General features: G+C 35.4%; 1 protein-coding gene across 8 annotated transcripts in view; it reads right to left on the bottom strand.

Moving 5' to 3' along the window:
- Positions 1 to 13,617, bottom strand: part of CLCN3 (chloride voltage-gated channel 3) — an 87,618-nt gene that overhangs the window by 10,025 nt on the left and 63,976 nt on the right. For all 8 annotated transcript variants that reach the window (XM_014868341.3, XM_014868338.3, XM_070505066.1 and 5 more), the window contains 5 exons: positions 13,161 to 13,367; positions 11,550 to 11,630; positions 10,159 to 10,704; positions 7,422 to 7,608; positions 4,109 to 4,507 (listed from right to left, as the gene is read on the bottom strand). In XM_014868341.3, the coding sequence (XP_014723827.2) occupies positions 4,109 to 4,507; positions 7,422 to 7,608; positions 10,159 to 10,704; positions 11,550 to 11,630; positions 13,161 to 13,367 (1,420 nt within the window). The remainder of the gene's footprint in view (positions 1 to 4,108; positions 4,508 to 7,421; positions 7,609 to 10,158; positions 10,705 to 11,549; positions 11,631 to 13,160; positions 13,368 to 13,617) is intronic.

The raw sequence follows: 13,617 nt of genomic DNA, 5'->3' as shown, positions 1-13,617 counted from the left end.
CTATTAATCTCCCCTCTCCAGTGTGCTCTGCTTCAAACGCCTCTGTCCTGCTGCCTACTTCCACTCCCACCTTTGAACATGCTAGACAAGTAGTGGCAAAGATGCAGAAAACTGCAGAGGAAGAAGAGTGACTATAGGAAGAAGGAAACCCATGAAGTGGAGAGAATATAAAGGCAAAAAGTCAGCTTTATGTTTCTATTCTGAGTTAGTATGAAATCAAAACTGTGTACAAATATTGTATTGGTTATAGTGAACATATTTTAAACATGAATTTTGCTACAAAAATATTTAAGCAAAAATAATAAGCATCAGTCCTAAATTGAGAAGCAGATAAACATAGACAGCTCATAAACAAATACTGCAATGCTTTGTACCCCTTCTGACCAACTGTGTTGTAACATGTTCAAGTAGGAAGGCACTAAGTGAAGTTCTAACGGCTAGAAGTTACTAAACCATCTTCAAAGCATGAGAAAGGCATGGAAAAGAAGAGAGACCATTAGCAACTGACATGAATGATTTCCGAATAATGCTCCTTGAGTTGCTTTTAGCCCATAGAAGCATCTGCTAATGACCTGTGAATGGTGGAGTGCAAATATTGTTAGAGTGTATGACAGACATTCTGAGTTAAAACTAACCCCAACCATCAATCTTAAACACCTTAAAATAATGAATATTAGATCATAAATGAAAATATGTTGAGAAACTGTTTAAACATTTGATAATCAAATAAATTTCATAAAATTTTAGAAAAAAGTTATTAATTAAACTAATCAAAAATGCCAGGACATCTGCTGGTTTGTTTTTTTCTCTGAAAAAAACAACTTTTTTGAATGCCATTCATTCAAAGGCCTTTGAAGCAGAAAATATCATCATAGTTTTCATTTTCTGGTACAATTCAGACATTATTTTTAAAAGTGTGCATGTGAACACAGAGTTACACTTCCAAGAGAATGGGAGTGGTTCTTTTATAACACAAAATTTCCTAAAGTAAATATGAATTTTACCTCTAATCATTAATACAAAATTATCTGTCTTCCCCTCTCCCTAAGTTTGTATGTTTTATTTTTCCTGTTCATGTTAATATATTTCTCAAGGGCTTAAGTTCTCAAAACTTACGGAAAAAGACTAAACTTTAACATAGTAAACTATCATTCACTGCTAGTGTGAGTATATGGTATAACCACTACTTGATACAGTTTGAAAATATCTTACAAAACTACAAATGTACCTACTCTCTGATCCAACAAGTCCACTTCTAGTAATTTTCCGACATTTGCACATGGGCAAAATACCAATTACATGAGGTTATCAAATATATGAGGCAGCAATTTTTATAACAGCAAAAGATTGGAAACATTTTAAATGTCCATCAGTGGGGAACCAACTTCAAAAATCATGATGTATCCCATGGTACATCTACTCAATGGAATACTATGAAGCTGTAAAAGAATAAAATGAGGAAACTCTACAAACTGATTTGGGAAGATGTCCAAGAAAACATTGTTTAGTGAAAAAAATAAGAAACAGAACATCATGTACTGGATAGCATGATATAAGTTGTTCAAAAAAGAGGAAAATACAGGGGCTAGCCCTGACACATAGTGGTTAAGTTCGGCTCACTCTGCTTTGGTGGCCCAGATTTGCAGGTCTGGATCCCAGGCACAGACCTATACCACTCCTCAGCTGTGCTGTGGTCGTGACCTACATATAAAGTGGAGGAGAACTGGCAACAGATGTTAGCTCATGGCTAATCTTCCTCAGTAGAAAAAAAAAAAGAAGAAAATATATATATATATATATATATACTTACTTATATAAGCACATAATAATATCTACAGAACACAGAGGAAACCAAGGAGATGGCTGCCTATGGAGTTAGACTGGTAACTATGAGGTCATGGGTGACAGAGATTTTCCACTATATACTTTTATCTTGAATTTGAACTATGTGAATGTACTATCTATACATAAAATAAAAAGTTTTTTTAAATGAAATAATTAACATGCAGAGTTTATAAACAAATTTGGGGAAAACTGTTCTTTTAAAATCTTGAGTTTTCCCATCTCTGGATACAGTATATAGCTTATCACCTATTCAAGCATTCTTTTTTGTCCTTCTATGAAGTATTTTATGTAAATATATGTAAATTACATATTATATTTTATATATTATACATATATACAAAACAGCATACAGGTCTATTTTTCCCATTCAAAAACTTAAACGTCAGAAAAATATATGTAGGTAAATATTTAGAGTGTGTTTAAAAAGTCATCGTGTGACCAACATTTCTGATGACATGATTTGATACCTCACATATAAAAGTATCTCTAATTTCATTAAACCAACATTATCTGCTATCCCAATATTCTATTTCTCAAGATTGTAACAAAAGTTGTACAAATATATCAAGAAAATCAGTGGGGATGTGAATAATTCTTATTTTTTCTCCCCAAAGCCCCTGTACATAGTTGTATATCCTAGTTGTAGGTCATTCTAGTTCCTCTATGTGGAACGCCACCACAGCATGGCTTGATGAATGGTGTGTAGGTCCACACCCAGGATCAGAATCGGCAAACCTCGGGCCACCAAAGCAGAGCACGTGAACTTAACCACTCAGCCATGGGGCCTCCCCTGAATAATTCTTAATTTTACCACTTTCTTCTTTATCTTTTAAAAACCTGGCCTTTTTCCTTTAAATTTCCATGTAAATGCCAAAATTCTGATTTTTTTCTTTTCTTTGGATGGCTACCATTAAAACCTAAAGAATGGGAATCTAAACAATGAAATTCTTCTCTGACTGTAGGTTCGGCCATGGTAATAGCTGAGAAACTGAAACACTTGAACACAGCCACGTCTGACCATACACTTTGCCCACTCTTGCAACTACTATTCTGTTATTTAAAGCAAACCTTGGAATGATGGGATTACTAGTCTTTGAAAAAAATCTTCCAAAGCTGTATGTAGCCTTCTCCTAAACTGAACAGGATATTCTCTGTAGATTCTTTTCTTTCTTCTTCTTTTTTTCTTTTTTTTTGCTTTAATAGCTCTTGTAAACTGAGTTTCCATCTGATTTGAGAAATAACTCCCTCTCATCTACACTGTCTAGTCTTCCCTGTTGAAATGGCACAAGAATTGAAAGAATTACAATCCTTTTGCAATGGCCATAGACATAAGTTGGAAGGGAGATGATGGGCTCACAGGAATGACCTTTGGGATCAGCCCAAATAACTGACATTGTCAGCTCAAGGTCCTATACTAAAAACTAGGGAGTATCAAAGCAATGGCTTGAAGAAAATATCCTCCATTACCTTTGGGGATTGTGGGGAGAGGAGTCACATTGTGTAGAAAAGGATTAGAAGCTTTACTGGGCCCCTCACCAATACTGCAGAAATATAAGGTACGGGAAAAAATAAATTTTGGAGGAACACTATTACTTCCTCCTCAGAAAAAGTTTCTCTCTAAGAAATAATGTAGTATGGCTAATGTCTTTAAACCATATTTTCAGGAATGTCAGCACAAAATACAATAGGACTTTTTCAACCTAGTGTTTGACCCAAAATAAAATTTCAATGACTTTCACTTTAAACTAGATATTACAAGTTAATATTGTAAACCTAAATCCAAAAATTGAAAAAGCAAAACATTGTGATTCTGATACGAAACAGATCGATGAAGATTTTTCATTCAACTTGTATTCAAATAAGTTAACTTTATTAAATACAAGAATATATTTAGCTTGCTGCCCTGGCACTTGTTAAGGCATCACACTACATGCTATTATAAATAATATCAACTTAACATGGCTTCTCTGTGTGGGGGAAAAAAAGAATCTGACTCCAGTCTCTGAAAAGAATGCCAAATCAAAAGATAAAACTATATTTAGTATGAAAACAATCCAGCAAAGAAAAAATTCCATTCCATAAGCACATAAGATTTTAAGGGACATAAAATATATCCCTTGCTCCCACAAACCCAACCAATTAAATTTTACTGCTTTCCTTTCTTCCAGATATCTATTATATATCTATATGTATCTACCTAGATATCTAAATATCAATATATATAGATGTATACATGCGTGTGTGTATTTTTTTAAAAGGGTACCTATTGCAATTGTTAGGTCTCTTCTGAGGGCAAATCCCACTAATCTCTGAGATTCTTTTGACATTATGACAGGAAAGCCATTGTAGCTGGTTTCATTAATCATGTTTTCTATATCATCCACTGTCATATTATCCTGTGTCAGGACAGCTAAGGGAGGATCATTCCTTCGAGGTCTCATGACATCAGCAGCCAGGGTGGTATGAGTGAATTCTTCTTTTGCATCCAAGAAAGGGTATCCATTTAACCGGATGTGAGCTTCATAAATGCCTTCCCTGCCAAAGGCATCTCCAACCCATTTACTGGTCATTACTGCAGCCATAAGGGGAACAATATATTCCAAGCCTCCAGTGAGCTCAAAAACAATAACCACCAGGGAGACAGTCATCCGTGTCACACCACCTGAAAAAAATAAGCACCACTGGTCAGGAAGTACAGGGTCTTCATCCACACGTTAGTAGAATTTTTGCACTAGGTAACTGAACACAAATTGTAAACAGAACTTAGTGGAGAGGATTATCATCAAAAACTATTACTTCTCTTTTAGGATAATTATCACTATTTTAATAATATCTAGAGAAACACCAATCTTTTTTGTTTATAACACAAGAAGCCTATTAAAATAACATTTCAAAACCTGTCTACGTCACATAAAAAAATCACAGTTGACCAACTAAACCAAGTTTGCCATTTTGGTTCACTGCTCTAGCAAAGACATAATTTCACCCTTATAAAAGCTTATTAGTAATTCTTAAGGAATGTGGTGAAGCATATCATAGCTATCTTGTTTACTATCAATTTACAATTAAACTCATATGTGGGTAGAATATTAATTTAATACATTTCTCTAAATCTTTCCAAAAAGAGTAAAATATTTTGATGGCTTGTGATTTACGTTACAGTATAATAACCCCTCCCTTCAAAAACTCATCTATTCATTTACCCAAATCATCATTCTGAACTATCATCTCTAAGCTGATGCCTCCCTAATCCACATCTCTTCACCTACTGTTGCGTATGTCCTACGTCTCCAACTATGCATACCTTATCTTACTGTTGTGCTTGTCTCGTTTCAAACTGTAAGAAAACTTGGGATGACCCACTGTCACAGAAAACACCACACACTTACAACCAAACTCATCTTCTTCGCCAAAGAGTTCCCCATTCCAACTTCCCTGAATTGAACACTGGGCACCACATTCTTCCTGACAACCCAGATAGGCAATCTTTGTTCATCCCTTTACTTTATCCCAACATCTAGACTCTCACCTAGTCCTATCTGATTTGCTCTGCAAAATATCTATCTATATGTCGTTTCCTCAATATTCTATTATCAACGTAGTCCAGACCTTCAAGACTTTGTTCCTTAATTTTAATACTGTGTTATCTTACCTCCTTGACTCCAGGCCCCATTACCTTCAATCCACTTTTTAAGCCATGATCCCAGGTTAATCTTTCCTAAGTACTACTTTCACCATGTTGCTCCTTTGCTCAAAAACCTACCAGGGCTCGCCAGTTCATAATGTATTAAGCTTAAACTCTTCCTTTGTTTTTTAACCTAAAAATAGAAGGGAGAAAGAACCTACTATATATTACGTATCTACGCTATGCCAGGTATGTCCTAGTCAGTTTACGAAGGCTCTTTTTTTTAACTAAACACTTATTTTACCAGGCACTGTGCTAACAGCTTTACATGCATTTTATCTCATGTAATCCTCAAAACAACTATAGGAGATAAGCGGTTATTATTTCCACTTTAAAGATAAGAAAACAAAAATTAAAAGAAGTAAAGGAACTTTCCCAAAGTCATCAAGCTAAAAATGGCAAGGCCACAACTCTGCCACAGATCTGACCAATTCCAAATACAAATTCATCCTGATATCAATCATCACCGTTTCATAATCTGGCTCCTCCTCACCAATCCAACTTCATTTCCCAAAATTATCCAAACTGTACTCTCTACTTCAATATTGTCAGTTTCTTCAAAGCCCCAGGAATACTAAATTTATTCCTATCCCAGTTCCTTTGTCTTCCCATTATTCTGTTCTTCAGCAGTCTTCTTTAAATTCCACTAATCTTTTAAAATAAAGCTCATGTTCTATCCTACCTGAACTACTTCAGCTCTTTTTTCCTCTAGAGTCCTACAATTTTCATAGAGTCAGTACTCTACATAATCATTACATATTGCTCAATATTGTCTTCTCAGAGTTGGTCATGTCTCCTCAACTTGATAGCTGAATTTGGCCCATGTCCTATCCTTCTTTTTGTATCACTCACTGCACCTAGCACAGTGCTAAACAGAAAGTGGAGACCTGATAAATACTTGCTACTTTGATGAAAATGATTCTGTCCTAAACTTTCATTTGATATTACACTTTCGAAGATCAATAATCACTTTATACAATTTTGACTCACTGAACAAAATACCAAGTATTATTAAATATTACACCCAAAGTTTAGCTATTTTAAATATAACAAGAAATAACTATTTTTCACATCCAAGAGGACAATAAATAGACTCAAGTATTTCTTTTTAAACTTTTTTTTTAAGATCATCCCTGAGCTAACATCTGTTGCCAATCTTTTTTTTCCCTTCTTCTTCACTCCAAAGCCCCTCAGTATATAGTTGTATATTCTAGTTGTAGGTCCTTCTTCTTCTGCTACGTGGGACACAGCCTCAGCATGGCCTGATGAGAAGTGCCAGGTCCGTGCCCAGGATCTGAACCAGCAGAGCACATGAACTTAACCACTTGACCACTGGGCCAGCCCCAACTCAAGTATTTAATGTAGATATTTTTGCTTTTCTTTTCATTAAAACAGTAGTTACTGTTTCTCTTTCTGTTACAAATGCACCTTAAATGGAAGAGGGCCAGTAAAGAAATCTTTTACTAAGGCTAAGAAGAAATCATTAGAAACCATGAGTAAAGCTATTCTGAAGCTTTGTTAGTATGCTAATCTTAGGAACCATGATATAGCTGTCATAGGCAAGCCAAGATCCTTGACAATAAAAAAACCAAAAATCTCCTGGGACAGGATTCAAAGTCTATGTTGTACAGAGATGTTTTCTGTCATAATGTATTACAAGATATTAAAAAGACACTAACTACTATTAAATTTTTGCAGTAACAAATGTTCACAGGCAGGTGAAATGAAAACTAGTGCTGCATAATACCATATGAGTAGTAATGTTTCATTGCTGTCCTGTACCCTCCCTCCCCCCACACCCACCCCACCAATTAAGCATGAGCACGCTCTCACTCGCTCTCTTCTCTCTCAGACTTACAAACATCCATATACAGACAGACAGTTACATTACCTAAGCATGCAGCAGCACCAACCATGGCATAAAGGCCAGGTGTAATGCAATCAGCCCCAACCTCACACCACTCTTTAAAGATAAACCAGTCGTGATGATAATATGCAAGCTGTTCCACTGCAATCCCCACAATCCTTCCCGCAATCGCTCCAATGGCCATGCTGGGGATAAACAAGCCTGACGGAACCTATAACAAAAACAGAATGTTTAATGAGACAGAGATCCTCTGCTTACATGCTTGAAACCTACATTTTGTGGATTTCTTTCCAACACTTTGATTCTTTTCACATTTTATTTATACTATAGCAAAATTCTATTACAAATAAAACTAGTAAAATCTAATTATAGCAGTATCTTAACAATTCTATGAATTCAGTTACAAAATAACAAACCACATTCTCTAGGCCAAAGGGAAAATAACCCAAGGGTTATTTATCCTTTATCTCACCGTTCCTAAATGCCAGGCCCTAACAAAATTTTCATTAGTCCATGGTGAAATCGGATGGGGGGTGGGGGACATTATGAATCATTTCATAAAACTAAATCAGTTCAGTTTGAAGTACTGTTCTTTACTCCAAGATTATGTCCTTCCTACATATTTGTTGTTTATCAAATGATGGAAATATTGCATACTATTCCTTGTAAGTGGGACAAAGTAAAGCAGGCAATCTTATCAGGTTCCCTAATTTTTTTTAGTGAGATATATACAAAAAGTAATTAAAAGGAGAAAAATATTTATTGATCAAATTTCATGAGGATAATAGAGACAGTAAACACCTTAGGCAAGATCATTTAAAGACTATCCATAGACTAATAGTTCTAAACTGTTCTGGATATGAAACAAGACAAGTACAAAATGATGGCAAGTTGAAGAGCATATCAGGATCATTAAAGGATATCCAAATAGAAGGGATCAAAATATGTTTTATACTCTCCTGCCAGATAGGATCCTTCAGCCAGGGCAGAGTAATGTGGACTTAATAAAGGCCTACCAACTGCCTCCGGCTTCCTGTAGCTCAACTGAGGGCGAGAAAGTTGGGATTTACAGAAAATCAACTTACTGTAGAAACAGGAGCTTTAACAGCTCCTTTAACTCAATTCACTAAGGAAAAAAAAAAAGTAAAACTTCAAGGTTTCTCTATTATTTAACTCTTATACCCAGTGGACTGAACACACAGGACTACGGAAAGAGAGAGACTGTATTTCAAAAACTAACACCACTCCAATTTGATTGAAATTAAGCTGTTATTCTATATAATTTACATCTGTGAAAGCACTAGCGCATATTAACAATTACATGAACTACAGGTGCAATAACTTAAAGAACAAGGATTAGCAGACATCTGATTCCTCCTATCACTAACAGTCATGTAAGAGAATATTTACTGGCAAATCACTAACTAATGAATGTTATTCTAACTTTTGTAAATTCAAAAAGCAATGTCCCAGGGAATAAGACCTAGCTGCCTTAAATCTTTGACGAAAAAAGGCATGGCGTCCACAGGCCAAGTAATTTAACTCTGAGTCTACAATGTCCTTTCAAGTTAACATCCTATAGTGATATTGTAGGCAGAATAATGGCTCCCCAAATATATCCATATACTAATTCCTGTGAATTCATTATCTTACACAGCACGGAGGAATTAAGGGTACAGATAGAACTAAGGTTGTTAATCAGCAGATTTTACAGCAGGAGATCATCCTGGATTATCTGGGTGGGCCCAAGGTAATCACAAAGGTTTTATAAATGAGGAAGAAGGATTTAGAAGAGTTAGTGTCAGAATGATGAGATAAAAGAAAGACTTGACCAGCCATTGTTAGCTTTGAAGATGGAAGAAGGGGGCCATGAGCCAATGAATGTGGGTGGCCTCTAGAAGGCTGGAAAAGAAAAAAAACATGGACCTTCCATGCCCCCACAGAACCTCCGTAAATCCCTGTGAACAACATGAAGTTAGCCCTGTGAGACCCATTTTGGACTTCTGATCTCTAGAACTATAATAAATTTATGTGGTTTTAAACCACTAAGTTTGTGGTAATTTATTAAAGCAGCAATAGGAAACTAATATAAGTAGTTTTAAAACATGATCACAAACTCTCTGACACTCCTCCCACTAACAGGTAGAGTGTATGTCTCTCCCCCCGAACCTGGGTGGGTCTTGGTGTCTGCCTAGACAAATAGAACGCAACAGAAGGCATGCTGCATGACTTCTCTGGCAAACAGAAACAGTCCTCTTGGGACACTTGCTTTTGGAACCATGAGCTACTATGTAAGAAATCTAACTACCTTGAGGCCACCACACTGGACAAACCAGAGAGAGACATGTTCCAGGAGCCCAGATATTCCAGCTCTAGTCGTGTGAATCTTCTCAGCCCAGGTGCTAGACATATGAATGTCTCTGAGATGACCAGCCCTAGCCATGTCTGATGACAACCATATGAAAGACTGCAAGCAAAATATACCCAGTTGAGTCCCTTCCCAAATTACTGATCCAATATCAAGACCAAAGTAAGTAGTTATCTTAAGCTGCTAGGTTTTGGGGTAAATAACAACAGATACCATGCTCAACAATATATCCTAAGAAATTCCTTTTTCCTAACTTAAAATTAAACCCAAAAGATAAGAACTTTTCCAGCCCACATTTATGAAACCACCTTTAGATAAAAAATTCATTTCTTTCCACATACAAGTTTTGAACATACTAAGATTACTTAAATATCACCTCACATTAGCACTTACCTTGATACCAAAAGTAAATACTGTCATTATGATTTTAAATATGAGTGCTAGGCACAACTGCCATATAGCTGAATACACTCCAAGGCCTGCTGGACGATCAGGAATATCATCAACAATTTTACTGGCATTCATGTCATTTCTGTAGTCACAAAGAGAAGAGGATTCCAGGGGACCACAGTCTGTAAAAAGCTCTTTGATCAGCTCACTGGTGTTGAGCCTAGTGTACGGATTAGGGAAGGCTATCACAGCAGTAATGGCTGCCACAATAATCACTTCAAGAACAGGATACTTTCCAAATTTGGTGGATTTGCGTCGACGACACCAGGCAATATTTGCCCTAATGAAAAAGGCTCCCCAAAGCCCTCCAAATACCCCGAGGAGAATAAAAGGAAACAGTTCAAAAAGGTACCATGGTGTATGATACTCCACATAAAAAAGGACCAGACGGCTATTACCAAATGGATTGATGGATCTCAAAACAAATGCAGCCACTAAAGCAGCAAAAAATGATCTCCATAAAGTTTTAAGAGGAAAGTAATAGCTAACCTAAAAAGAAGGGAAACAAAAATTAATGCTATAATTTTATGTCTCTGATATGTTATAACTTGAATGGTAAATATCATAGTTTTAAATTTTATTGCAGCTAGAATTTACATATAATGGACTTTACTGTGGTAAGAAAAATATTGATGTTTTATTAACTTTGGCTATCACATCATTACAAAGTCACAATATCAACTGATCATAAATGTCTAATAAGTATTTAAAATACCTAGCATTGTTATTTTCAAAATGAGTTTCACCTCCAACTTATTCATGGCAGATAAGAATAAATGCACCATCACTAACTCCTTTAGCTCACAAAGGAGTATTCAATTTGTCTCTTCTATATTAAAGATAAAAGAAGAAAAGAACACAAACTGGAAAAGTAAATTTTAAAACATTCCTAGTCACATTTTCGTGTAAATGTGTAAAACATCTTACACACCAATGAGAAAACAAAAACAGAATATTTCACTGACATGACTAAAATTATTTCCTTAAACAGCAATAACTGCAACAGAAATAATCACACAAGAAAAACAAAGACGATTTAGGAATTGATTAAAAATTTTAAAATAAAAACACGGCTATAATTTCGCCAATGGGATAGATTATTTTAACTATTTTCTGTTAAGTCAAGGTCATATCTGTTTACTTTTAAATATGTCAACTAAGTTAAATTTTAAATAATCACTATACATAATATTTTTTAAAAAATTTTTCTCAAGGTAAAAAACATAGTATATTACTTTTTATGCAAGAATGAGTGGAAAATAAATTTGAAAACTTAAAAATATATTTGTAATGGTAATTATACATAATTTTAATTGCTGTATTTTTTCACCTACCTCTTCCAGGCTAAAAAGAACTCCTCCGATTGGTGCACCAAAAGCCACAGAAACACCTGCAGCTGAAGCAGCTGATAACACCTAAAAAGAAGATGTGGTTTCTTTTATATGTTCTTATAAATTCAAATATACCAAATAAAAATTCTTTATGTTACTCAAATTTTCAAAATGCCTCTTCTGAATTCAACTTGTACGTCTTCCTCCTCCCCAAGCAAAGGTAAATATTTATTTCTTCTAAAAAGATTCTTTTTTTCTCTTCTGCTTTAACTGAAAGGTCATTCATATATTCAATATTCAGTGAAAAAAAAACCCATTTGTGTGAGATATGCTAATGTAAACAGGATGTAAAGAAGAAGAGGCAGTGAATACAGACAACTTTCAAGATGCTTGTTTGTAAAGACCAGTGGAGAGAGTGGTAACTGGGGTTTGGAGGGAAAGTTGTTTGTTTTTAAGTAGGATATCATTTCTTCAGATTTCAGAGCTAGACTGCTTCCATCATCAATCATTATTCTATTTCAAATCCTAGCAAAATATACAGAGACCTTAAAATCTATTGTTTCCCTATATTTTCACTACCCTAAGTTCTCTGAAAATACTGCTACTGCCAATTGGGGAGCCTCATTCCGAAAGCACAAACAGTGGCTACTGTTTACGATACTGTCTCACCAATTCTTCAACTGAAGAATTAAATAGTTTGATAAAAATATTCTACTTTCATCGTTATATTATAAAAAACTACACGATGAAAGGTCCTGTGCTAGGGCCAAAGACCCTTGAGTTCTCAATATTTAATGAGATATACAAATATACCTTAAAAATGCAAAGAGCTCTGTATCATCGAGGGCTGCAGATTAGATTGGGAAACAGGAAGGGACTGGGCTAGAGCTAATACAAAAGGTCTCAGGAACTTGCTTTTCTTCTAAAAAAGATCGAGAGCAATCTAGAAACATCAGGGGAACGCCATAATATATAAAGTCAAAGGTCTCCTGGAAGATCTCAGGCTGGTCTAAAAAAATGGTAAAGGAAATCGCCCTAAAGAGCTGATAAAGAGGAATTCCTTTATCCCCTTTCATGCGAATCTCTGATTTAAATCTCAGAAGGTCCTAAAGGCCCTCAGAACTTCCCCATGGTGAAGAATAGCTCTCTGCAGATGACGCACCATTTCCATTGGCACTAGACACTTTCTCCAGAGGAAAACACAACTGTTAAGATTTCCCAACCCTGGAGAAACACCCACAGTGAGAAATAAGAGTAAAAACAGTTACATCTGGGAAATACTTCAGAGGAAGAAAGGTGTAAGGCAAAGCAAAAACAAATGGAAAGACCTTTGTGAAATTCAACTGAAACCAATGGACACCCGGTAATCTATGTAAAACTTCTCTAAAATATAGGAGTAAGTGAACAGCACTGGGGATGGATTCTAGACAAATTAGAGATTATTCAAAAACGAGAAAGAAAGCATGATCAATCTCATGTTAAATTTCTAATCTGAATACAGAATTTATCCAAAAAGTAAAAACTAAAATGTAATCTTTACACTAGGAAGTTCTTCACTGATATGTCTATATAACAGATATTTTGTCTGTCAAATAAACTACAAAAGACACTTACCTCCCTTTTTTTAGCTTCATTTGTGCTATACTTCGGAAAGAGGTAGGAAAAGATATTTCCACAGCAACAGGCAACATGTACCAGGGGGCCTTCTTTTCCTAAACTCAAACCTGATGCCACAGCCAGCACTAAGGTGATGGTTTTAATCATTAAAGTCCATTTTCCCAAGTAACCTCTGATGATGAATCCACTCAAAATAGTTTTAATCTACAAAGGAAAGATTAAGGCAGTCTAATTTCCTTTAAGAAAAATGAGAACGTAACTAATTTAAGTGACTAATTTAAGTCTTGTTTTACTCAAGAAACCATCTTGCAAATTTTCGTGGACTATGGAACAATTCACAGTCAGTTTTTCAAAAGCTTTAACTATTATGCTACATATAATAAATCTGTATCATATTCTAATTCTCTTTCCAACTACAGATAGAAAGCAATCCTACTTCCTGAACAAAACTAAA

This window comes from Equus asinus, chromosome 3, assembly GCF_041296235.1.
Source record: "Equus asinus isolate D_3611 breed Donkey chromosome 3, EquAss-T2T_v2, whole genome shotgun sequence".
NCBI lineage: Eukaryota > Metazoa > Chordata > Mammalia > Perissodactyla > Equidae > Equus > Equus asinus.
Note: the sequence above shows the minus strand (reverse complement) of the source record. Positions and strands in the feature narration are given on the sequence as shown.